General features: G+C 41.5%; 1 protein-coding gene across 1 annotated transcript in view; it reads right to left on the bottom strand.

Annotated features, from left to right (window-relative positions):
- Window positions 1-9,263: 9,263 nt before the first annotated feature.
- The window catches only part of grid2ipb (glutamate receptor, ionotropic, delta 2 (Grid2) interacting protein, b), a gene marked incomplete at both ends in the record, with an annotated part of 53,675 nt that continues 35,549 nt past the window's right edge, over window positions 9,264-27,389 (bottom strand). Inside the window, 17 exons of the mRNA XM_080454369.1 lie at window positions 9,264-9,335; window positions 9,946-10,110; window positions 10,292-10,410; window positions 11,605-11,734; window positions 11,828-11,914; window positions 12,158-12,313; window positions 13,031-13,227; window positions 14,401-14,490; window positions 16,004-16,091; window positions 16,865-17,017; window positions 17,599-18,378; window positions 20,642-20,680; window positions 21,704-22,035; window positions 22,720-22,876; window positions 23,617-23,702; window positions 25,367-25,498; window positions 26,435-26,586. Of these exons, the coding sequence (XP_080310495.1) occupies window positions 9,264-9,335; window positions 9,946-10,110; window positions 10,292-10,410; window positions 11,605-11,734; window positions 11,828-11,914; window positions 12,158-12,313; window positions 13,031-13,227; window positions 14,401-14,490; window positions 16,004-16,091; window positions 16,865-17,017; window positions 17,599-18,378; window positions 20,642-20,680; window positions 21,704-22,035; window positions 22,720-22,876; window positions 23,617-23,702; window positions 25,367-25,498; window positions 26,435-26,586 (2,935 nt within the window). The remainder of the gene's footprint in view (window positions 9,336-9,945; window positions 10,111-10,291; window positions 10,411-11,604; window positions 11,735-11,827; window positions 11,915-12,157; window positions 12,314-13,030; window positions 13,228-14,400; window positions 14,491-16,003; window positions 16,092-16,864; window positions 17,018-17,598; window positions 18,379-20,641; window positions 20,681-21,703; window positions 22,036-22,719; window positions 22,877-23,616; window positions 23,703-25,366; window positions 25,499-26,434; window positions 26,587-27,389) is intronic.

Genomic DNA, 27,389 nt, shown 5'->3' with positions numbered 1-27,389 from the left:
CAAGTTAGAGACATTGGTTTGCACTTTCTATATTATTGTCTGTTATGGTACATTTATGCACTTTTCATTAGGTTACAATTTGAGGAGCCCCCACCGACAGGACGTAGGGGCTCCGTCCTACTCCTCCCGTTCAACATTCCCCACTGACAGGCGCCGCAAACTAACTTGGTTCAAGACATAGTAGTTGTTGCAATATATGAAAGACTGAATGCGTCCTCATGTCTGTCCACCCATAAACAAGACTTTTCAAAGAAACTGAAGGCCTAATAAAACTGAACTACTCTCTGTCTGCCAGTTCATCTGAGAGAACCTTCACCAGCTAAGGAACAGGTGTTCTTTGGATGCAGACATGCAAAAGTGTCACTTTTCAGCTACAGTCACCTTTTTGAACCCAAATAGGGCAATTGTGTGACACCTGACCCGAAAGAAAACAACATGTTGTCACCTTTTTCACCTCGGGGCTGTTTGCATGCCTGTGGATGAACCTGGGCTGGCCCAGCAGCTCATGGTAAGAAACAGTGTTAATAAATGTACTATATGAAGTTCAAGTTGTGGTGGATTATGCCCAAATGTCAGACCAAAGCTTGATGCAATACCCATTGTACTGGACAGAGTACTTAGTGCAGTACCGAGTATCATAGTACTTGGAGGTTACTATGACGTCAGTACATCATGTGTCCCTTTTGTGCCCATATATGGAGATGTCTGTTAATTATTTATTGTACACCTGCCGCCTATTATTAAAGGAGAATTAAATAAGCCTGGATTTAAGTCAAATCCAGGTTTGACAAAGTCTGGTCCGTACAGCCTGGTTTATTCCGTTCCATGAACGCCAAGCCAGGCTGAAAAGGAGCGACTTTGTTGAGCTAGACCTTGTCAAGCCAGGCTGTGTCGAGCCAGGATGGTAAAGCCAGGCTTCACGTATTCCTATAAAAGACCATGAAAGTCGATCCTTGAACTTGACCAATCATGGAGCCCAAAACCAGAGCGGCGTTCTTCTCTGTGGCTGAACAGCAGCACTGCAGCAGCTCATGGAACAGTGGCGTTCCCAGGGCAGGCGAGATTCCCCCCCCCCCCCGGGGGAAAATCTTGGGGGAAACAAGTTAACAACAACACTAAACTGACTACAAAACTGAAAAACGTTAATAAAAACAATATGCATATGCAAGTATAATCAATCAATCAATTCTTCAGCGGTGGTCTCTTCATGTTGTAGTTTAGTAATGAATGTCTCAAGCTGCTCTCAGAGACCCTTTTATGCCAGGTGAGTACAGGTGATGGCCCAGACCCCCACCCCTGGCACTCCTGGTACCCCATGAAGACAAAGGCATACAGTCGCTCTGCTGAATGGATACGGTGGTGATTAGCTGCCTGCCCGCGTGAATGGACGAGGAGGCGGGCTAATGGTCCAACGGCCACTATTCTGTTTGGATTTTTTTCACTGCCTGTTTTTCAGTCAGTCTTTTACTTCATTTTCTAGGGGAGGTGAGATTTTAGTTCCTGCCTCTACGGTGGATACACCACTGAACTGATAGCGTCACAATAATTTTTAACCACTTAGTTTTGGCTATTCAAAAATAGCAGATCTACAAGCTCATAGGGCGCCACTGAGTGCCGCGCTATGAGCTTGTAGATCTGCTATTTTTGAAAAATCGTGAAAATGTGTGCATATCTTTGAAATATATATACATTTTTAAAGCGAACATTTTTTACTAAAATCTTTGCTTCTGGGGGTCCCTGGCACAAAACATTTTCAGATGGGGGTCCGCGGCCAAATGTATATCAATTTAGGGGTCCTTGGCATGAAAAAGGTTGAAAACCACTGTTCTAAATGGCAGTGGCTCACAAACTTTTTAGCTCAAGAGTCTTGAGGCTTGGGTCCCTTGAGTCCCAAGACTCAAGACCCAAAAGAGTCTTGAGTCAAGACCCAGGCTCCCGGGGAGACATCAAATCTCTCTTTTGGGTCTTGAGTCCCAAGACTCAAGAGTCCCAAGACTCAAGACCCAAAAGAGAAATTTGATGTCTCCCCGGAATCATACGAGGAAGTAAAATTTATAATAAGCAAGAGGAAACATAAATGGATCCAGGGAGAAAGAAAGAAAGAAATTAAATGCACAAGTCGTCCAAAAATATATACAATTTATATACAAGTCCATAAATATATACTTCAGTTAGGCTTAAACATGAGGAGTGTATAGTGAATATTGGAATTCACTATACACGACAGTATATCGTGTCACTATATGACAGTCATTTCAAGGCTAGTGATTACTATTATATGCGCCATGCATCCAACCAATATGTCTGAGGCTGTGCTCAGGAATGTGTCAAAAACAAAAAAATCTCCATAAATTCAAGGCTTCATGGAGTGAGTAATTGATAGAAAATAAGTGTTTTTTGGGTGAATTATTCTTTTAAGTGTCTTGTTCAGGGACATTTTGACACATTGCTAAGGCCTAGGATCGTACCTGGTAATTATGGCTTGCCTGATGGAGAAAGTGCAAACACCAGGTTGAAGTTCATCCATGACGGTCATGACAGATCCAGACTGCACTAGCGATTTGTTTACATTCGACCTCATGGCTCATTTGCATAAGAGTTACCATATTGATTTTATCACACTGTTGAGGGTTAGGGTTATATTTTATATAGTTTGTTTAAGACTTACAGTAGGCTGCCTTGCCCCACTGGAATACAGTGACTGATATGAATTAATACCATGGACCATACGTAAAATGACATTTTATTACAAATGAAAATAAAAATAAGAAACAGTGCAGTAACAATACGTTTTCGTATAGCAGCAATTTTGCATGTACAATATAAATATTAATATATTATCTGTCGGGCATAATGAAACCTCATTATGGCCAAAACTGTTGCTTTTCAGCATAAACATTCTAAAATAGCAAAAACAGCAGATCAACAAAAAAAAACAAGACTTGCGCAATATAATTTGGCAAGACACACCATCTCCGGTTTACTTCCCGTATCTGCATAGTCTCGCGTCTCGCGTAGCTATCTGCGTGAAGTGGGCCTGCTTCCGGTCTCCTAAAAAGGCGTCCGCCCACTTCACGCAGATAGCTACGCCAGACGCGAGACTATGCAGATACGGGAAGTAAACCGGAGATGGTGTGTCTTGCCGATTTTTGTTGTCTTGTTTTTTTTTCAGGACTTTCAAAAAGCGTTAAGCATTGGTTCTCAAAGTGGGGTCCTGGGACCCCCAGGGGTCCTTGGGGGGGTTCCAGGGGTCCCCAGCAAAATGTTATTATTAAATATGGCTCTTTTATTGCTACTTTTAACTTTTTAATGGATCCTATGTAAGTAAAGCCTGATAAAAGTGTCAAACTCCCAAAATCTGGAAATTACATCTAATCTGTTAAAACCCCCAGCGTGGTCAAGAGCCCCGCCCCCCCCTGGGGAAAAAAAAATCCTGTTATCAGATGGTCTGAGGTTGGCAGGTATGCTAGAGAGTGAGGTTCCATTAACTACCACATAAAGAACATAAAGTAAAGCAGGCTAAAATGATTATGTCAACCATAGAGTTAAAAAATAAGGATGTCAACCGGGGCAGGGACATTAGCTGGTATTATTATTATCATTATTTTTATATAAATGCATTTGACTACAAAAGGCAAAAAGTCACGTGACTATCAAGTATTTTGGTCTCATGTTGTTGCCATGACACCTGCTGGCTGAAGTCAATGCAGGGCTTTGGCACTGACAACAATTATTCATAGCATATTTTTATTGTGTATATACATTATGTAAATAAATTACTGATAGCATTCTTTCTATGTTGGTGGGGAAATGTAAGGTTTGTGCGTGATGAATCTAAAACCTGCCTTACATTTATAGGAAGGGGGGAAACAATAATTGACAATTATGAATTATAATTATGATAGAAATAAACGTACAATATCACTGGTGTTCACCGTTCACTTAGGCTACGGGGTTGGGAAAAGCCATCTAAAACTTAAAATGCAATCAAAAATCCATAATTGAAGTTGCACAAAGACGTGTCTTTTCAACAGACGTCTCTACCCACTGGGCACACAATACAACAACGCCCAAACGCCGTGCATACGCCGTCCATATGACGTCCGAGTCAGACGTGTGTCGACGTCGTTTCAACGTATTTTTTGCAAAACAGCTGCTGACTGAGGTCTGACTCGGACGTCGTATGGACGGCGTATGCACGGCGTATGGGCGTTGTATTGTGTGTGCCCACTGGATAAAGAGATGCATGCGTCTTTTACAACGAATGTGTTTTTTATACTTATTGTAGCCTATTGTATTGTATTGTATTGTATTGTATTGTATTGTATTGTATTGTATTATTACAAATATGACCTCATAAACATTTAAATGTATTATCAATTAACGGTAGCAGTTAGGGGTTGGGTGTCTTGCTCAGGAACACCTTTAAATTACAATAACCCTGTATGTCTGCTTTAATTAGCTGATAAAGCTAATACTAATTAATTAGTAAAACTTTGGCTCGGAAGAGTTCTTTCAGTCATAACCCCCCACCTTTAACTATCAGGAAACAGGGAAGGGACGCAGTCCTCCCGATGGTCCTCCGTACACGTTGATGGCATGGGACTTGAACCTGCAAACTGTCTATAGCAGAGGCAACCGATCAAGCACACCACACCACTGCGCCAACACACCTTTGGGCCCTCATCAGGTGTCTTCTAGTGGTTTTGACTTGCTTTTTTGTATTTTGGCCTTGAAAATTTCAAAGTACTACAATATTGAAATATGGAACGACTGGGATTTGAACATGGAATCTCTGTGCTGAGAGTCTGATCCCTATCCCATTACACCATCTCTCACTGTCTCTCAGCAGCTGTCTTTTAGTGTTTTTGAATTGCTTTTTTGTATTTTGGCCTTGAAAATTTCAAAGCACTACAACATTGAAATATGGAACAACTGGGATTTAAACATGGAACCTCTGTGCTGAGAGTCGGATCACTATCCCATTACACCATCTCTCACTGTTTCCCAGTAGGTGTCTTCTAGTGGTTTTGACTTGCTTTTTTGTATTTTGGCCGTCCGGGGACCCCCAGGGGTCCTTGGGTAGTTGGGGGGGTTCAGGGGGTTTTATTAAATATGGCTCTTTTATTGCTACTTTTAATTTTTTAATGGATCCTATGTAAGTAAAGCCTGATAAAAGTGTTAAACTCCCAAAATCCACCACAATACTGGAAATTACATCTACTCTGTTAAAGATTTCCTGGGGGGGGACCCCCAGTGTGGTCAAGGACTTGTAGATCTTTGATTTTCGCATAAGAATTGAATAAGTGTGGGGAAACTCATTGGTTTGTGATCAGATTTACTGCTTAAAGGGCAAGACCACTTTGGTATAGGAGGTTTGGGTTGTGTAGTTACCTTGCCATCATGATGTAACTCCAAAGGTGGACAAGAAATCAAAAATGAAGAAATCAAACAATAAATCAAAAATGTGTGTGTGTGTGTGTGTGTGTGTGTGTGTATATATATATGTACAGTATATATATGTATATGTATATATATATATATATATATGTGTGTGTCTGTCAGACATTTATTATAATATAAAAAACAATCTGTAATATATTATCAAACATCTAACAACAATATGAACTATAGCGTTAACAGAGTGACAATGACAATCACACGAGTCATTGTGAAACAATTATGATTCATGGTCACACTCTATTTCAGTAATATAATTAAATTGATTATATCTTATTGTATTTATTTCATTTTATTTGAATGCAGGGTCATTAAAATGAGTCCATATACAAACACATGTGTTGAATTAACTGTGGAAAAACTTGAAGAACAAGGCACTGAATTAAGTAAGCTTGGCTGTTAGCCTGGTCCCTACCAGGCTAACTTCACAGCTAAATTTCCATGGTAACTAAGGTAGGATTGCGTACATTTTCTTTCGTGAAATCGAGTCATGGATAAACTTACGACATTGCTGCTGTCAAACTGAAAAAGCAAAACACAAGGATGTCAGGCGATTTTATTGTCAAGCATGATCTTTTACACAGATCAAAGACATGTTCATTCAGTTGGAAGCGTTTGAGCAAACAGAGGTAAAATATAACCACACATAGTCACTTACATAAGTAGCTTTCAATGAAAACATATAAAAGTTAAAAAATACAAATTACTGTATATAGGTAACAAATGTTTACTAACATAAACACACAGACCAACACAATTGTTTTAACTCTAGTGAAGGTAAATTATACCAGATGCTTGTTTAACATAAAATACAACAATTGCACCAACATGCAAATGATCTGAACAATAAACACTGTACTGCACAAGTAGCAGCCAGGATTACTTTTATACAAGAATCACAGTTACCTTGAAAGCCTGACTAAAGCTGTGCATAAATAAAATTGTGCTTTCCTGATGACATACAGTACTTTACAGAAGAACAGTTCAAAAGCCTAACACTGAAATTCCCTTAAGAAAATAAATCGTGTACAGGACGGACTTGCAGGCCATGTAAGGGCATATAGTACAGAACAAAAACATTGAACAGTGCAAAGCAAACTATTAATGTGCATTCTAAACGATACGTCCTCGACATAAAATACAATATAGCTACAGGTGCATTGTGGTTCATGAAGTTATCATGACAGCCGGGAGGAGCAGGTACTTTTTCTTTCATTCAGCAGCCGTCCACTTATTTCACGCAGGGTTGTGTTAAAAGCACTCTAAAATTCTACTAGAAAGTGCAGAACCATTACTCTATCAAAAGCTCACAACCCAATTTATTTTATTTTTTTACACAAAAGGGTACAAAAATGAAGAGAGGTCACACAGCTCGTGGCCACAATGCAAATAATTTTTTTATTATAGGAAACCAACGTCTCAACCTTACACAGAGGTCTTCTTCGGGGAATGCCCTGAAGCTGTGCGACCTCTCTTCCTTTTTATACCTTTGCACCGTGGTCAGCACCTCAGCACTACTGGTGTGCGCCCATCCTTCCAGCCTGTGTTGTTACACAAAAAGGTACACCACCTTTTGTGTGAAAGAAAGGTTTGTGTCGATTTCTCTCCAAAGTGAGAGAAGGGTGGGGGGGGGGACGGACGGACCACCCATACATTCAATTAAACTGAGATAATTTATGGGCTGGCATTCACAAAGTGTCTCAGACAGCACTGTGCTGATAATATAATTTAGAACAATGAGTGTTACCATGAATATCGCCACAACTGGCAAGCTGATTCTAGATCAGCACTCAAGACTCTAAAATGCTTAAGATACAGGCTGTGGTGAATGTCAGGAGGCAGTACGAGTGTGACTGGTGTACTAGTATATATATATATACGTATTGTTTTGTGATTGAACAGCCAACATGTGGGGCATTCAACCAAATTGTCACATGAATTCTCATTACTGTAGTGAATTACATTGTTACTACTCACATTCATTGCATTCTGTGCATCTCAGCAGCAATTCTAATCAACCGGCTTCAATCTACATAAAATGGCTTGTTGCAGTTATCAAATATATTCAGATAGAAAATATAGTTACTTTATATAATCATTGTAATAAATGTAGTAATTAGGCTAATACATAGGCTATCCAGAATATATATTTTTTAATAATGTATCACTGTAGGGTGGGTGATGGTCACACCTGGAATGAGATATAGATATGACTACACACCTGTTTTGCACTGAGCTAATATATGCACAAATCAGCCATCCCCACACACACTCATGGGGAGCCACCGGACAGTGCCTTCCATCTGCTCTCCCTGTAGCATTTTGTTCCTGTGTAAGCGATACACTGCCAGTGTTGCCATGTCTGCTTATTATAAGCAACTTTGGGCTTGTTGTTCTGTAAAGTTGCTTGTAAATTATATTGGTAGTTGCGGGTTGCAGGTTTTTGGGCTTGTTTGTACAGTGTAGTTGCTTTTTGGGCTTGTTTCCTAATGTTGTTTAAACCAGTGGTTCTCAAACATTTTCATGTCAAGGAAACCCCCCAAATTAATATGTATTTGTCCACGGTCAGCCGAAGTATATAGGTTTAAAGTGCTCATGTGGCCTATAGTCGCTTCTTTTGGGCTTGTTTTCATAGACCTGGTTGCTTTTTTCTCTCACAAAATCTGGCAACACTGGTCACTGCATGGCAAGCAGCACAACTGTATGATTCTGTATCGCACTGGACAACAGAGAGCTTGTTAACCCAAATATTCTGCTGTCATCTGTCCACAACAAAAATTCTCCCACTTCTTTACACCTGTAAACCTGTGATGTGACAATAAAGTTGAATAAATTCTGATTCTGTGACAGGGTTTAGTATCACCCAAATCAGCCATCACCCCCCCCCCCCCCCTCCAATCACTTTTACATTGGTAATATGCAAGTGAGAAGCTATGTTGGGAGCAAACATTAGCTCAAATCTATCTTTTATAGGTTGGTAGCATTACATTGTGTTTTTAAGAAAATATATGTAGCCTAAGGGAAGGAAACACTGATCTAAATCCTTTCCTTGTGCAGTGATTTACTGACTTAATGACTGTGGACACTGCTCTGACCAGCACCGAAAAGTATAGCACTATTCATAGTCTTATTATGGCATGTTTGGAGAGTGGCCACTCAATGCTTACGATAGGACATTCCAACATGTTTACCACAAACAAAGTAATTGTAACGTTATCACAAAAAAAACGAAGAAAAAGGCTGTGGTCGGATTTTTAACAAACTATAAAGGGGGTGGCATTAACTACTTGAACACTATATACTTCATTGACTGGGGTCCGCTATAGGGTTCACTACTTGGCCCCCTCCTTTTTTCCCTCTACACCAAATCTATATTAGGCAAAGGCCTAACATTGCTGATCTATAAGCTTGATAGATCAAATTTTCCGCATATTATGATATGCACAGAAAAGTAACACTACGGTTCATTCATGTAGTACCCAGTGTATGTATGTAAGTAACAAGAGGTGATAATGTTATAGTCTTTGCTTTTGTTGCCACTCTGACATGGTGGCAAGATCCATAACCCTTTGTTATCTCTCCAAACATTCCTTGACAGGCCTCTATTGTGTAAATATACAGTAATACCGTATGACTAATATCTTATTCTTTGTTATAGACTACCTGGTCTCCATGTTGGTCTGAGTGTGTTGTGTGTGTGTGTGTGTGTGTGATCTTGGCACTTTGGTTGATGAGGGCAGAGTGAAGATGGGGATAAACAGCCTCTTGTTGTTGGCTAGATGGTTAACCAAGTTTTCTTTTTTTTACCAGGCCGGTGGAGAAGACAGTCTGGGGCTTCTGGGGTTGTCTGTGGCCTGGGTCTCGTTGAGGGCTCTCTGTACAACACATCAATTTTATTATTATTTATTTTGTTTAATTTTATTTAGAGATTTACAATTATCTTTACCCCCCTTTTTCTCCCCAATTTAGTCATGCCAATTAATTCATCCCCACACACATTAAATGTGTGTGGGGGAATATTTAATCATATTATATACTAATAATTAATAAGTACCCTTGTTTTGCTGTTTTCAAATATGTTTTGACACAGAATTAAATGTTTCATGGTCATGATTCACCAGGAGCCTGGATGGCTTGGTTCCAGGCTTAAAATAATTTATACAAATATATTCGGAAATGTCTATGGGAAAAATGTATGGGCTTTCTATCTGTGGCACAACAAAATGGCCGCCACTGCTATGCCCTATAGCTGTGATGGCCTTTACCACACACCCCTATTGCATAAATAATTATAATCATTTAATTATAATTGATTAATTTCAAGTGTAATTATCAAACGCCTGCTTTTGTTAATCAACATTGATATCATTAACTACTGTACTCATTTGCAACACAAAACTCAATTGCAACACAGGATCCAAGTTTACCTTTGCATTAGCAAGTCCTAACAATCCAGTCCAAACTACATCACTGCATTTTGCTCACCTCAAATTTAGACATGAACTCTGCAAAGATACCAAAGAAGGCCTCTGTGCTAGTGACTTTGCTGTCCTCTCCGAAGTAGGAGGCCACCTTAGAGAATTCGTCCGTGGCCCGGGTCTGTAGGGACCCCAGAGACTGGACAACAGGGTGGCTGTTTTCTAGGAAACTCTGCCGCAGCAAGGGTCAAGGGTCAAACATCAGTGGTCAGTGCCCATCAATGTTGTAGTCATGGAGTAAGGTAAAAAAACTGATCAAACCTCCCTAAATCGTGCAACATGCACCATAGTATTCTGCATAGTCCTGACAGTAGCAGCCATGATATAGGGGCTAGTTTGGGGTGTAAGGATACACTCATGACAGAGGTGAAGTGGTCCTCTGATTTGACAGGTATCTTCAGACAGGCTGCTCTGATGTCCTGGACGGTGGACTGAATGTCACTCAGCTCTGCAGTAATGGCTTTCTGGTTCACTGGATGAAACGTCATAGTTTACAAACTTACTTTAATTTAGGCACAGAGGACACAGAACGAGAGAGGCACACACACACACACACACACACACACACACACACACACACACACACACACACACACACACACACACACACACACACACACACACACACACACACACACACACACACACACACAGACCATGCACCTCTGATCTACATGCATGTGCATAGACGCCGTTTAGTTAAAGCCCACATCTGATTAACACCAACATACTAAACGAGACAACATACAACTCACAACCATGAAGTGCGTGCATGCATACACACACACGCACCGGACACAGGCAAAGAGACAGAGACAGAGAGAGGGAGAGAGAGACATGTAGTTTGATGTTACTGCGTCACACAACAGTGTATTATTATTGGGGCATGCCTCCTGTCCTGACTGAGATTTGTGTCCGCCGAGCACCCCTTTCTACTTTATGCTATATTCACTTTCACCACTTCTTTGTTCCATATCAAACTAAACGTTTCTGGTTTTGAATCCTGGGTAAACATACTCTATTAATTCATTTCAAGATGCCTGTTTGGTTCAGAACTGTGATGAGTATTTACAGTACCATTATGTAGGTTATTGCCTTATTTAACTATTATTTTATCATCTAAAATGAATCGTATTGGATTCATAGAACAATTAAAATAATAATTGACACATACTGTAGATTATTAATCAGTTAATAAATTTTTTGTTAGTTGCAGTCCTAGGAGAAACATAAACCATGACAAGCAAAGACAATTGAGTAAGTGAACATAATCTAGATGATAACTGTCAGAGTGATGCTAATTTCCTGCACTAATTGCTAACAGCTTGTAGGGCAGTGGCAGTGGGAATAGCGATGCCCACTGCCCATAATAGGGAGCAATTCAACCTTAATACGAACTCTTTCACATGCCCTTTCATTCTACTATCAGTTAAATGGAAAACTTTCAAAACTAAAATCTAGTAATTGTAAACACACAATTGCATAAAACGATATAGGCTTTCAGCAGGGGTCTTCTAGTCCTGCTGTGAAAATTGAACATTGTGCTCTATACAAAATGGTCTGGCATTTCCCACCAAGGATCTACTGGATTCTGCTACAAAATGTCTGAGGTAGGAGAGCAGAAAGGAATTCTCCACTTAGTGTTAGTGTATTATAATGATGTTACCTTTGGCTGCCAGACGCACTGTTGTAAGGTCCCTTGCAAAGTTGAGCAGCTCTGGAAAATGTTGGCATAGAGATTTGGCCAGGATGTGAAGGAAAGTGGATTTCCCATCTACTGTTTTGGTCGTGCTCAGCTGTATGACAAAAGCGAAGAGTCAGACGTGACCAAATAGACAGAAATGAAGTTGATTCCAAAAATACTGTCAACTCGGATCTGGCATCCATACCTCAGTTAGGAAGTTGATTTTAAAACCAGTGGTCCTGCTGCACTTGGGCTGGCCATTGTTAAGGTAATTCCCCATGGCCAAGACAAACTGTAGAGCAAGGACGCAAGAACTTTTACATTTTAAGAACATGTAATAATTTAGCTTGGTGTCCAGTGTTCATTAACTAAATTAGACCCTGATAAGAAAGAATGAAAATCCATTTTTCAAATTAATCGTATTCTAACATCTTTAGATTACTACTATTTTTAATGTTTTCCCCTTTCTAAAAAAAACATCCACTTGCACAAAGGTGGATGTCTGAATTCCCATCCACTAAGTGATTGACTGTACCTCAAGGATTTTGGCAAGTTTCTTGCTGCTCTTCAGCTCCATGGAGGCCTTGTAGATGTAATCATATGCCACCTTCATCTCCTCAGCCCTCTCCTGCAGGGTCGTTTTAAAATGAAGGCTCCTCAGTCGAGTCTTATACTCAGGCACCATCAGCATCTGACAGAAAGAAAATATAGAAAATATTTATTATACACATTTTCAGGCAGCTACGTGGCCTTCAAATCTAGTCCTATTTTGCACTGATCGGAGCAATGTCACCCGCGTTATGGCCATTTGAAGTGTTAAAACACTGCTGTAGTGCCCCATGTGTGTAATTTTCACTGCCGGTCCACTCCCTAGGCAATGTCTATACATAGGATACTGTATATCGGGTGACAAAGTAAAGGGGAAAACAACATAACGTGTCTTAGTAAGGTGTTGGACCACCATGAGCCAATAAAACAGCATCTCTGTAGACCAGTGCCCATGGGTTTTGCACCACTGAACTCTCAAATGTGCATTGTTTTTTTTTGCAATGAGGCGTTTACGCACTGCAACTCTACCTTGACCGTGTCAAGGTCACTGCAACCTCACGTCTGTTCCATCTGATGAACGATGAAACGTTGACTTGGACTCAAGGATCAACTGATTACAATTTGATGGTCAAAGGTCAAGGTCACATTCACGTGCACACAATGTGTGTGGACGAGCACAATTCAATACATTTTTTTGCAATTCATTTGTATTTATTCTTGTATAAGTGAGTGTATGTGAGTCCAGCATGTGCATTCACTGTATCAGCAGTCTTAGCGTTAATCTTTTAATGTTAAAAACCCAATTCAGCGCATAATGATTTCTGATTCCGTTTTTGATACCGTATAGCGGCAGCTTTACCTGGAAGATGAACTGGTCGGGGTCGCTGAGTTTAGCCGGGTCCTGGTCAAAGTCCTCGTACTGCTTCACCTCGTCGTCATTGGGGGCGTAGAGCAGCAACTGCTTGATGTGCGCCGGCTCCAGCCTCTCTGTGGTCATGTTCATCAGCACCTGCCGCAGCTCTCCTGGGGACAGCTTCAGGTGCGCTATCAGAATGGCTGGGGTGTGGAGGGTGAGTTGCAGGGGTGGTGAGTGAGTGTGTGTACTACTCTTTCTCCCCCCCCCCCCCTCTCTGCACAGCACATACAGTATAAAGGCTGTTGCGCACTGTATGTGGAACTGCATGCACGTTGAAAGCATAGCTGCCTTCAATCCACTGTTAATAAGTGATACAGTCAGTGCAGACGTTGGCTCATGGAGCTGACGCCTCGAGTATTTTTTTTCTGTGACCCACTCACATGTTTTCACTGCATTGCACTGCACACTACAGTGTAAATACACTATACCACTAGATGGTTATTTTAGCATCATACAACCAAACCGGTTTCTCAGCTTCCATTTAACAGGCATTTTGGTTAGGGGAACTCAGACGTATTTTTATCCAGGCAACATATTTTGGTGCGAGTGCGTAACGGTGTGCATAAGGTCTGTCTATCTATCTTGTTTTTTTAAATGAGGAACACCATGGAATAAAGCTTCTGAAACATTATTGTGTTATGTGTGCTGATGATGCTTGGTGGATATACTTTTATTGTAAATATCAAATAAACAAACGTTCATTTGGATATCAGATATCAAAAATTAGCTGAATCATAGCTACTACTTCTATATTTTAACCGAAACAAATTGAAACATTGTACTTTGCATTATCAGAGATTGTTAGGTTTGAAGGTTGCATAAAGCGTGTAGGTGTTTGACAGCTTTGTGCTTGAGGCATGAGTTTGGAGGATAATATATGTATGCATGTATACACAATGCATATCTGTGTGTGTGTGTGTGTGTGTGTGTGTGTGTGTGTGTGTGTGTGTGTGTGTGTGTGTGTGTGTGTGTGTGTGTGTGTGTGTGTGTGTGTGTGTGTGCGCACATGCGCCTGTGCCCGTGTGTGTGGTGTGCGTGTGTGTGTGTGTGTGTGTGTGTGTGTGTGTGTGTGTGTGTGTGTGTGTGTGTGTGTGTGTGTGTGTGTGTGTGTGTGTGTGTGTGTGTGTGTGTGCGCCTGTGTGTGTGTGTGTGTGCCTGTGGGTGGGTGTATGTGTGTAACTGCATGTGTGTTTGTGTACACGTGGGTGTATTATTATCCATGCAGTGCTTAGGATGCCACAGTTTCTGTTGATCTCCAACAATAATTGTCTCCATGAATCTCGGTGTGAACCTCTCGTCTCTATCATACTTACAGGCGTTGTAGGCCTTCTTGTGTGAGAGAATCTCCACCACGTCTTTCTTTTTAAAGTTCTCGGGCAGGAAGGCCGGCTCTGGGGGTGAAACTGATAGGTTGAATGAACAGTGTAAGAATATATTCTCCAGGCACCAGGGGATGGGCACTAAACAGACTGTCTACAAATAACTGCTGGTTGATACTGTAATAGAAGTCTGTCACAGAGTGTTTGGACAGAGATTTACATTTTCTCCCTGACAAAACTATGCCAGATTTTTGCACAATGTTCGGCTTGTGGAAATTATACAGTAAAATGGAGAAACGGATCAGGGAGAAACAGGTGGTGTCATTAAAAATACAGTTTACTTCCAATTTACTTCTTTTTTTTTAAATTATTGCCACTCCAACACACAATGCTATGACAACTCTTCAAACATTCCATAACAGACTTCCGTTTCAGAGGTATCTAATAAGAGAGCTCTGTCATGGGTTTCTCTGGAAAAGCACAAATGGGTCTACATCAGGGGTCTTCAACAGGGGGTCCGGGACCCCTCGGGCGTCCTCAGAGTTACAACAGGGGGGCCGCCAAATCTTTGTGTGTCATAGGATTTCTTTTTTACATGAACCACTTGAAAACTATAAACCCTATTCTGAGGAGAGCTTTGGCCAAAAATAGCGAATCTACAAGCTCACAACGCCTCGCGCGTTGACTAAGAAAGAAGACTAAGTACAGAATGAAAGGTCAAGTTTACTAAGTATTGACGGTTTAGGTGGTTAAATGTCTGAAAATTCACATCAACATGATCCAACATACACCGATGATAGTGCTGTCAAACAAGTCTATGAAGCTATCTATGAAATCTATTACACACAATTTTATGCAATATGTAGTGGGGGTCCCAGCTTCATCTCTTTCTCAGCTAGGGGGTCTTTGGCATGAAAAACGTTGAAGACCCCTGGTCTCCGTACAATGCCTGGACAAAAAAAAAATTGTCCAAATAAAATCAATGGTTCAGTAAGGAATTTTGGAAAAGATGTAAAGTTGCTATTCGCTTAACGACAGAACTCTCTCATCATTGAACTGTGGTAGATTAGAGAGGGATGGGGAGGAGAGGGTGCCTTGTGGAGAATGCATGTGATGAGGAGCTGAACAGACAGGCTCCATATAGCAGCTTATGGAGCACATGGTGGAGGTGAACACTGAACATGGTAACTGTGAAGGTACAAAACAGGGAATGTCAGTCGCAATCAGTATAGTCACATAGAAGCCTACAGTATATTTACATCATGAGCTTTCCAACACCAGAACAAGCAAATACAGAAGCTACACCATGCTATGCTATTATATATGTTTTGTGAACTCACAAAACATTGATTACTGTACTTAAACCAATACATCAATTTAAATAAATTTCTGGTGGTTTATAAAAAATTCAAGCACCAAAAATAACATATAATTGAAGCATGCTGTATGTATTTCTATCATCTGATTTAACACATCAATGAAATACCGTTCAAATGAATACAATTATCATTATGTTTTGATTCATGGGAATGACACATTGATGTGATGTATGATGTGAGAAGATGTAGGCTCCAGAGAACCAGAAGCTAAACCTTACTTGCTCTGCGCTGAGTCCCAAAGTGCAGCTCCAGGTCCAGGTATTTCACCATGTCACTCAGTTTGTCATACTCTGAGTCTTCTCCGAGCTATGACCACCAAACAAACAAGGACATATTTCAAACCCACAGCTACAGCTTTTCTCAGTTGAAATGTAGATTTCTTTAGTAACATAATGTATACCACAACAGATCAAACAACTCAAATCAGACAATAATAGTGAGACAGAATTTCCCACGTGGGATCAATAAAGGTCTATCGATCTAGAATTGGGTAAAATATGACAGAAGAGTGTCAAACACTGTATTAAAGGACGACTTCACCACTTTTCAACATATCTTCATATAATAGGTCCTCACTAATGCTCATGATAAAATTGTAAAAGAAAATTCTAATCAGTCTGTGTCTCAGAGGAGGGCTGTAGACAGTTCAGAAACCCGTCTACCAGTGACATCATCGATGGGGAATCCAAGCTAATAGAAACTGCAGGCTTTGTATTCCTGGAAAGTTGCAATGCAATAATGCATTGTTCTCGCCTTAATAAAAATCTGAATATTTTTTTTAAAATCTTTTTGGAAAAAAAAATCCTGCCTAACGATGATGTCACTGGTAGACGGGTTTCTGGACTGTCCACAGCCCTCCTATGAGACACAGACAAAGTAGAAAAAAATTGTATAATTTTATCATGAGCATTAGTGAGGACCTATTATATGAAGATATGTTGAAAAGTGGTGAAGTCGTCCTTTAAGCCCTACTACTTGATGGTAGTGTATTCAAAAGAAAGTGTAAAACATATTATTAATTATTGTTAGCTCCCGTTTGGGCTATTTATAGTTTTTTTCTAACCACTACACTCACTTACCTGTCCCCATATGGTGCCCTCTGAGTTCTCCACCTGTTCCCAGCGCAGTCTCTTCACACTCATGTGACTGGTGTCTGAGGCGTTAGGGCTGCCGGCCTTGGGTAGTGGGGGAGGATCACAGGGTGGTAATGGTGGAGGAGGGGGCGGGGGTATCTTGGAAAGGCATAAAAACAACACTTATTTCTTTGTATTTACTATTGAATACAGTTCCAGTGTGCCAGTTCACAACTTCGGTCACAATGTTTAGAAAAACGTTGACGTCGCCCCACCCGTAGCCCCACACACCTCATTGTGTCCAAAAGAAACTATACGAGCTCCGCACCTGCCACCTTCGGAATTCTGCTCCTGTTTATTCTAGTTTTCTTTGCTTTTTTTGGCATTACAGTACAGTCCCTGGACTATAAGGTCCCTGGTTTTAGGATTAAGAATTTGAAGCAACAGTCTATGTTCCTGAATTTCTCTCCCAAAATCTCTTGACTGTTGAATTGAGTAAAATCTCATTGAGTACAGTAAATCTTTGTGTAACATTCATCACAAATAAATGTATGCATCTGCATCAATTGTAGTGAGTTATAATATATATTTTAAGCCAAAATAAAATGTTATGACAAATGGCACTCATTTTTGAGAACTTGAAGCTTGGTAAATTCTTTTAATTGTCTATATTCCACTACCATTATCGTAATGGAGGTCATAGATTTACATGTACACCCTTATATCAAATATATTGTTACCTTTTGTGACTGGAGATCTGGCTTCTCATAGGTCTTGGTGTGGGTGGGGAGAGTGGAGTGACCAGCCGAAGATCTGGACAGTTGAGAGGAGGCAGGGAGGACATGAATCTGACTCTGGCCTTGGGTCTGGGACTGGGTCAGGGATTGCGTCTGAGTCAGGGATTGGGCTTGTTCCTCCAGTGAGGGCGGCATCGGTCCCTGGTAGCTGTGTTGGTGGTGGAGCTGGTAGTGCCTCTGGAGAACCAGCTGGCTGGGTCTCAGCGGCTGGGGGGAGGGCTGCGGGGACGGCTGACACAGTGGCTGAGGCTGGCTGGCCTGCCTGGGCAGGCGGCTGGGCCGCGAGAGTTTGGGAGAGCGGCGGGAAGACAGGGTCTGGGAGTGGGATGCAGTGGGGGCGATGGCGTTTGCCACGGCAGCGGTGGTTCTGTGGAACCGCGTATCAAACTCCTCTCTGGTGGGGAGAACTTTGTGCAACGGAAGCCGGCTGAGGAAGGCCCTCATAGGGGGCGGAGGCGGCGGGATAATGGGGTGCTGTGGCTGGAAAGTGGTCCGCGCGCGCGGCATGTGCTCCGGGGAGAAGTGGATGGCCGGTAGGGGGTCGGTGAACTGGATCGGAGGAGGTATGGCGACCTGGAAGGGCGGGGGTGGTGGCGGGCTCATGTCGGGCGGAGGGGGGATGATGTGGTCGGAGCCGGAGGAGTAGGAGGTGTCATCGCTGCTACTGCTGTTGCTCAGCTGGCGAGGCATGAGGCCCAGCTCCTGGTCCTCATGGAAACTCATCTGGAGAGAGCACAGCACACTCAGCACAGCGTCACAACTCTACCTCCTCCCTCCTTTATTCATTGGATTTTTAACTTCAATACAATTATTGTTATTATACATATACTGTATAATACACAGCTGTACAGCAGGACAAAAAGCTTGTTTGCCGGTCTCTCAGATGCAGCATACAACAGTGCAAGACGGTACAGCGTAGTGCACGACTGCAGTCGTAGTAGCAGCATATATAAACGGGATGGTACTGCATTTATTATGAGGTGTCAGGGTAGGGCAAATAATATTTGTAATATGTAATTTTATTATATCAATAGGTACGTACTGTACAACACTGGAAAGAGTCTGTAACAGTAGCAGCAGGATATTAGGGAGAATATGCAATGGAAAGGCTAAAGTGCAATCGAGGAAGAGGTAGCAGAGTTGTATAGTGTAGTGTGTATAGTATAGTAGTGTGCAAGTAGTCACAGGGTTATTGCTAACAGGCTGAAGTGCTACAACTTAGTGTCCGGTATGTGGGAGTGTGGGAGACAGCAGCTTGACAGTGCCAGAATAAAAGATATTGCTCAGTTTGTGTGTGACTTTGTTATTTGTTCATTTCAGTTTTTCATATTTGATCTATATTTACTGTAAGTTAACAAACTATACAAAAGGTCAGGTCATAAAAACTAAACAGTACAGCCAATTTTTATTTGACCATTAATTCCGCAGCCTTCCTAACTTGTCTAAATAACCAAAATGTGCATTTTGTCTGAGGGCGGTAACATTTATAGTTATCGGCACTGCTAACCGACAGGTGCATCAGTGCACATCTTTTTGAGATATCTTGTTTTGGAGTAAATTGTTGGACCGACCAAACAACATCACGAGAGTTAAAATGTTAAAGCTGCAAAAAGTTTTCACATTCTACGTACAGTGGCGGCCTCACGACGTAGCTGTTTCCTCATTCGCATCACTGGTTGAAGCAGACTACTGCAAGTCACTGTGATAAATGTTCAGCAATTTGGGTGCAATAGAGCATCGCAGTTCCCGCCCAGGTTTTTCCTGGTGCCGGAAGGAAGAACTCAATGCAGTTTTTCCTGAATTGACATTTCCAAAAATATTTATATCTATTAATTTAAGCCTCGAATCAAGCCATCATGACATGACATGAATCATGACCATAAAACGTTTTTTTCTGTGATTCTTTTAAATGTTATATTTAATTATATGATATACTATATTTAATAAATACCCTTTGTTTTGCCGTTTTAAAAAAAAAATAATCACAGAATCAAATGTTTTATGGTCATGATTCATGTCATGTCATGATGGCTTGATTCGAGGCTTAAATTAATAGATATAAATATTTTTGGAAATGTCAATGGGAAAAATGCATTGAGTATTTTGCGGTGGAACCCGGAAGGGGCGGGAACTGCGATGCTCTATGGGCTGACCAATAGGTTTTCAATTCCTCATGTGATTTATAACATTAAACATTTTGCATTTTTGCTTAAAAATCTTGCATAAAGCATGGCTTTAACATGAGAGAGATTGGAGATGCAGATCACACCAACCAAGTAGAGAAATCGCAAATCAAATATTACCTCTTACAGTAGGTGAATTGATTCTTGTAACTATTAGTAAATACTCTTTTGAACATCTCTCTGTCTCTGAGAGTCAAGTTAACCCTGAGGATTTTACAATGTAGTCATCCCTCAGCACAGTAACATGCTTCGATCTGATGACAGCAACACAACAACCCAGAGAAAGGCTGAACACTTAAAGCCACAATGTCTCTCATAGCAAAGCTTCAATACTGTGCTTAATACTGTTACCAACATATTAAAGGAGCACTTCACCCATTTCCAACCGTATCTTATATAATTGGTCCTCACTAACATTACAATATGGCACAATTTTCGTCTACTCACTCTGTGTCTCACTGGTGGGCTATGAACAAATCAGAAACCTGCCTACCAATGACATCATCGATGGGGATTCCAAGCTAACTAAAGATATGGGGTAGTAGAATAGAAGCCATTGTCTTATAATGGGCATTAGTGAGGACCAATTATAAGAAGATGCTGTACTGTAGGTTAACAATGGATGAAGCGGTCCTTTACGTTTATCTTCAACTTGTTTATCTTATGGTGTGCATATGTGCATCAAACAAAGCTTAGGCAGTGGATGAGCAGTGTACTGCTACACATACACCTTATAGTTATGAGATATACTGTAACTATTCAGTATGGTCCAAATCTACTGAGGTTAGTCAATTGTTACTTACAGACACATCTCTTCTTCTGTAACCATGACAACCCGATATCTGTTTATGTGACACAAGCGTTCAATGTAGCATACATCAGCGTTGCTCAACAGTTGCTACAGTTATAACTACTATAATGTACAATCATGATTTCATTCATTATTCAACAACAAATGTGGCAAATTACATAAACAACCCCAATGCAATTGCTGTAAAGGCTTGAAACATACACTACAGCAGTGGTTCTCAAAGTGGGGTCCAGGGACCCCAGGGGTCCTTGAGGGGGTTCCCCAGCTAAATTAGTTAATATAGCATACAAATCTGTTTAACCACTTTAACCCTATATATATTGGCTATTTGAAAATAGCTGATCTAGATAGGTAGGTCATAAAATCATATTCAAGGTAGGTCATAAAATCATTTTGGAATATATATATTTTTTTAACAACATATCTTGTAGGGGGTCCCTGGCACAAAATATCTTCAGATGATGGTCCATAGCCAAACATATTAATTTGGGGGTCCTTGACATGAAAACGTTTGAGAACCACTGCATTACAGTATGATCATGGTGAAACATTCACTCACCTAGACCCTACAACTAGCATATAAACAAAAAACGTATACATGGACATTTCTATAATAAAAAAGACTGCAGTGACAAATGCTGTAAACCATATCAGGGATGCACCAATGTAAAACAAACATGGACCACCATACCAGTCCTTTGCCTATTTACAGTATGCTATGCCATTAATTTAGGTTTTACCTACTGTAAACAGAACGGAACACAGTTTCAACTACACAACTTAAGTAATAGGAAAGTCAAATATTTATCATACTATAAAATTCCTCCAAATAATAATGCACCCTTTACAGTTTTGAAACCAATAATTGGGTGATGCATTGGTGCAACCCTAATATACGTACTGTATATATATAGAATATAGAAGAAGAATATATTGTGTATGTATTTCAACGTATCATTCACTGCTCCATTTGCATTACACATTAGTAATACAAATGATATGATAGCGTGATGGGCAAGGTGATGACGATGATGATGATGGTTTTGATCCTCACCTCTTCGTAGTCATTCTCTCCGGGTATGAAGTCGTCTACCAGCGTGACGCGGTGGCCCAGCTGCTCGCTCAGTGCGTCCAGGAACTTGTCGGTGTCGCGGCTGCGTGGCGGCCGGGAGAAGGTGAACAGCTTCTTGCGCCGGCTCATGGGGCTGGGAGGTGTGCCGTCCTCCTCCTCCTCGTTGTCGGAGCGCTCGGGCGAGCCGGGGACCGCGGGCGGGCTCTCCAGGCTGACGTATGGGTTGGAGTCAATGCTGCTCTGGTGGTAGATTCCATACAGCTGGGTGGGCAATGGGTCCTTCCATGACAGGGTCAGGCCTGACTTGCTGCTCCCTGCAGAGATGGTAAGAGAGCAAGAGGGGGGTGGGGGGGGGGGGGGTTAAACATCACCACCACAGGTGTGGAAAGTTGATGCGTCGTGTTTAATGTGGTTGAGTTTAATCGTGTCTATGGTCCCACTTCATGAGCCAACAGTACGCAGGTTTTCACTCCAACCAAACACTGCATCAGCTAATTTCAATGAGAGAGGGAACTAAAGGGAAATAATCCATGAAGTGACCTGTTAACGTGTTTGGCTAGAAACACATCAACAATCGAACATACTCTCCAGGGTACAGTGTGAATAACTTTTTTGATGTGTTTAGTGGATGACTGCATGCTGCAGATGTTTAAGAACACTGTTGAGATTCCTTTTCTCAGATGTAGTTCTATCCGTTGTCAATTTTGAAACGTTGCTGTCCCCCTGTGTTTTGTCAAAGCTGTTGCCACAGCAACACAATAGTTTCTGACCGTTGTTTGTCTGTATATTTGTGTTCTGTGTAATTGAGTGTGATGAGGTCAAGGGGAGGGTCTGAGGGTCCGAATGCACATGCAAATCGGCTATCAGCATGCGTGTGTGTGTGTGCGTGCGTGCGTGCGTGTGTGCGTGTGTGTGTGTGTGTGTGTGTGTGTGTGTGTGTGTGTGTGTGTGCGTGTGCGTGTGTCATGTACGACGACTATGTCTCGACGCCAGAGTACCTTTGAGAGGGGGGAGTGTGAGGGGGGACAGAGGGCGGCTGTAGCCCTCAGTCTGCTCTGGCGCCGGCCCCTCTGGGCCCGGTGAGGAGACGCCCCGCAGCGGTGACACACTCTTCCGCGCGTACACGTTCTCCAGCTCAGTGTACACGCCTGACATCTATGGGTGGAGGCGTGGTTAAGCTTGGTTAGCACAGACAGCCATGGCAGCACACACGGTTTGAAGGTGCTCTCTCAGACAAAATGGATTGTAAATCATTTTCTGGCCACTTCTAATTACACATACACATTTTGGGCAGCCACAAAATGTCTTTGGTAATCACAATGTGATTTACAGTATATATTGTAGAGACTGTGTATACATTTAGAATTTGAGTAGATTTACAGTGAGTTTGATGTATCCGTCACAAATGAATTTAGTCTCACACATTTCATGAAAGGCCCATCGGTGAACCACTGCACTCAGATCAGTCGATGTGTGGCCCATAAACATAACTCCATTGTCAATGCATTGTAATAATCTAATTTATTTCACTATAGTAATTTCATTGATTTCTTCCACTGCACTCAGGCAGGCATTTTTTCCCCAATATGTTCATCAAAGGGGCCAAGAAAGTAGAGCAGACCTTCAAATAATGTGAAAACAGAGAAGCACAAACAACATTACATTAAGCAGCAACATTGAGATCAAATGTTGGTTACTGCATACTGAAGACCAGTGTTTCACAACCGGTGGCACAGACCCTAAATATAGAGCAATACTGTGTTGTAGTGTGAAGAAATACAAAGAACAATACAAAGAATGATATGGCTGTAAATCAGGTCCTGACTTAAAGGTCAATGCGACGTTGAGAAACCAGTTGGGAACCACTGGTGTAGGTTAGCAGTAAGTGTACCCACATGTTTGAGGTCGGGGGACTCAGGAAAGGAGGTCCCATCTCCACACTGTCTCTCCTCTGGGCTCCCAGACGTGTCGACATGAATTCCTGAAGCACAACAAGGCATGATTGGGAACAAACACATGGACAGTGAAGCCTGATTTATACTCTGTCATACGACTGCGTCGCTTGCCGAAAATAGTAGATCTACAAGCTTGTAGATCATATTATATATCGGCTTATAGATCAGCTTATAAATTAAGCATGAGCATCGCTGTTCCATCTCACCACTTCCTCCAGTCATGAGGGAGAGAGGGGGTGGGAATCGTGACAGAAGAGCATGGGAGAGCAACAGACAAAGCTTGGCTCGCTCCTACAAGCAGGAGTTGTCGGCTGGCAATGGAAAACAGGAGAAACATCGACTGTTTCTGCCTGAAATTGCCTCAGAAATAGCAAAATCCTGATGCCCTATGCGCTTTTGAATTTGACAGTGTTGGGTTGCTAAGGCCAAGGCCAACTGATATAATTTATGAACTCAAACGTGTGTGGTTTAGTTGCTTGGTTTGCTTTAGTTTAGTAATGGGTTTTAATATAGCATTCGTTATCTTTCAGCCTTTACTGAGCAAGAGAAATTCTGCTGAGAAAGCAACTTTTCAGACAGGACCCTGCTTCTTGTATTCTTAGAGTTTGCTTGCATTCAGACATGGCAGCTTCCCCAGTGCAAGCACAGCCTTCTACCATGGTTGTACTGGAGCAGTGGAGATAGTGAATAACTTATTCCCCATCCACTATCTATAATATGCTGTTGTAGAGTAACACGATCCAACAACCAAGAAAGAGTTGAGAACTGTTTTCCTCTACTCAAAAGACCCTGTTTTTGAAAACAGCACTCCCAATTTAGATTCCAATAACAATCTCTCTTGTACTAGCAAATAAAACCACTTAGAATTAAAATGACTAATGACATGCAAAGTCATGCTGTTTGGTCAAAGTGTTCGCCTCCACAAACAGCCCCTAAAGCACAACGCTTGTTTTGATCCTGCTGTCTTGGTGAGCGTAACAGTCATAGAGTAGAGGAATGTATTCATTAGACATAATCATAAATGAATAAATGACTGTCCCCTTGGAATCAGGCCTCACACAGTTTGGTTAGCACACTTTTGTTTAGTAAAGCTGACTAAATCTGTTCTTTTTTGGTTGCAACTTCTCTGCTGATCTGGAATTCATTGTCATCATTGGAATTGTTATGGAATTTGTTTTATTAGACATGTTAGGGCTGGACAATATATCATTACATCGCCATTGTGATATGAACAATTATAGGATCTGTGATTTTGGATGTCATAATATCGTGATATAGCATAAGTATTGCCATTTCCTGGTTTAAAATCTACATTACAGTAGTGAAGTATTTTTTTAATATTACCTGACTGTTCTAGCGGTTCTATTATTTGCCTTTACCCACTTAGTTATTATATAGGCATTACTGATGAAAAAGTCTCATTGTGTAAATATTTTGTGAAATAGTCATCCCTACTATAGTGTCAAAATATCGATATCAAGGTATTTGAAAAACAATATATATCATGACGTTAGATTTTGTCCATATTGCCCAGCCCTAAGCCAAGTACTTATCCTTGATTTGGTGGGTTGCTCTCATAAAAGTTAAGGTTGTTGTTGTAATTGTTGTTTGTGGTTGTTGCTGTGATTATGGTTGTTGATGATGTTGTTGTTATTAGCATTGTTTTGGTGGTAGTTGTTGTAATTTGTACCCCTTCCCAGGTGTGTTCCTATGATGCAGTCATCGTGACTCCTGTCTCGGACGCTGCCTCGCTGAGAGGAGCTAGACACCCGCATGGAGCTGCTCCGACGATGGTGTTCTGGACCCAGCTCCGGTTCAACTGCTGCTCCAATGCACGCACATGCACGCGCACGCGCACGCACACGCACACGCACACGCACAAACACACACACACACACACACACACACACACACACACACACACACACACACACACACACACACACGCACACACGCACACACGCACACACACATGCACGTGTACAAACACAAACAGCCCCGTAATTATACCACTTAGATTATGTAAATACTGTAGCTGTACTGTAGGTTCTTTATCAATGTGTAATATTGCATAATTATTTTACTGTACATCTGCTGCTTCCTTGTGTCTTTGGGGAGTAAGAAAGAAAATTACTACTACGAGGTCAGTGTCTTAATCACTATGCCACGGCCAATATAATTTCCATGTTTTTCATCGATACAGTAAAATCCTCATCGTTAATTTATCCACGTGTTTCTCTGAGAGTGTACAGCTGTAACTATCAGAGATAAATGAACACTGAGGATTTTCCTGAATACGTTACAGTCTAGTTCAGGGGTCTTCAACAGGGGGTCTGGGACCCCTAGGGGGTCCTCAGAGTTACTACAGGGTGTCCGCCAAATCATTGCGTGATGGGGAACACAACGCCTTGTGAGCTTATAGACCGGCTATTTTCAGAGAGTTAGTGTAGAGAGAAAAAGAGCAGACCAAGTACAGAGCCAACGGTCAAGTTGACTTAATATTGAGTGTTTAAAAGGTCTGAAAATACACATTAGCATGAATCCAACATATTAATAGAAAAGATCATGTGTGTCAAACAAGTCTATAAAGCTATATCTACTGTATGAAATCTATGAAAAAGTTTAATCTGCAACACAATTATATTCAATATACAGTAGTGGGGGTCCCTTCTTCATCTCTTTCTCAGCTAAGGGGTCCTTGGCCTGAAAAACGTTGAAGACCCTGCTATAGGAGGGTGTCTGCGCGTCTTTCTCTCACCAGCGCTCTTGAAACCCAGGAACCGGGAGATCTTGCTCTGGCAGTGTTCCTGCTCTTCATAGGTCAGCAGCTGGTAGACGAACTGCCAGATCAGCTGTTTGGCTGGAGTGTCCAGCACAGGAAACACGTCCACTATCAGGGTGTCCACGTTCCTGTACAAACATAAGGCAAACATTAATATGTTATGCACCCTCTGCCTGACATCCTTGTGTTTCACAGCTAACACAACTAACACTAGTTCTGTGTTACTGTGTTGATGCTCTGGTGTTGCCAGCTGTTTTTCTTATTTTGTAGTAATGTTCCTGCATTTCCTCTCTGCCCTTGTTGTTGTTATCCTGTCTTGTTCAACCGCCTTGTGATTATTAGTTATCGTCTCCACCTGTGTCTTGTTTAGTTCTAGCCTATCCCTGTGTTGATTGTACGTTGAGCTCACTTTTGTCTAGTTCCCTATGTACCTGTTTGTTGCTGTAAGTCCTGTCCGACAATTACTGTCCATGTGTGTATCTGTTAGGCTTAGAACCATCCGATATTGTTTATTGTTTGTTTGTGTCAGAGCAGAAACTTAGTCTACATTTTAAATGGGTGTGGCGGCTGGTAAAGGAGCTAGATAATGGATTGGGGGGGCGCTGGCCCCAAAAAGGTTGAGAACCACTGATGTAGGAGGATGGCAGAATAATGCCAGAAAGAGGCTGTGTGTGTTTGTGATGTTGGGAATGGAGTTCTTGACATGCACCCTTAAATTAGGTGAATAATGCATTCTATAGTATGTTCACATTTGCAAGCCTCAAGTATCTCCACACTCATATCTCTCTAACCAACAAAGTCAAATTTCTTGAATGTGCCTACAGTTGGACCAATAGAATTCGTTCTGTTCCTGATCCCGAATCTGATTCAGAACCAGATTGTGATCCAGATTTTAAATCTAATTATGACTCTGACCCTGATTTTGATCGCG

Source organism: Gymnoscopelus braueri (assembly GCF_963280865.1).
Source record: "Gymnoscopelus braueri genome assembly, chromosome: 17".
Classification (NCBI taxonomy): domain Eukaryota; kingdom Metazoa; phylum Chordata; class Actinopteri; order Myctophiformes; family Myctophidae; genus Gymnoscopelus; species Gymnoscopelus braueri.
The sequence above is the reverse complement of the archived record's forward strand: the minus strand, read 5'-3'. Positions and strand labels throughout refer to the sequence as shown.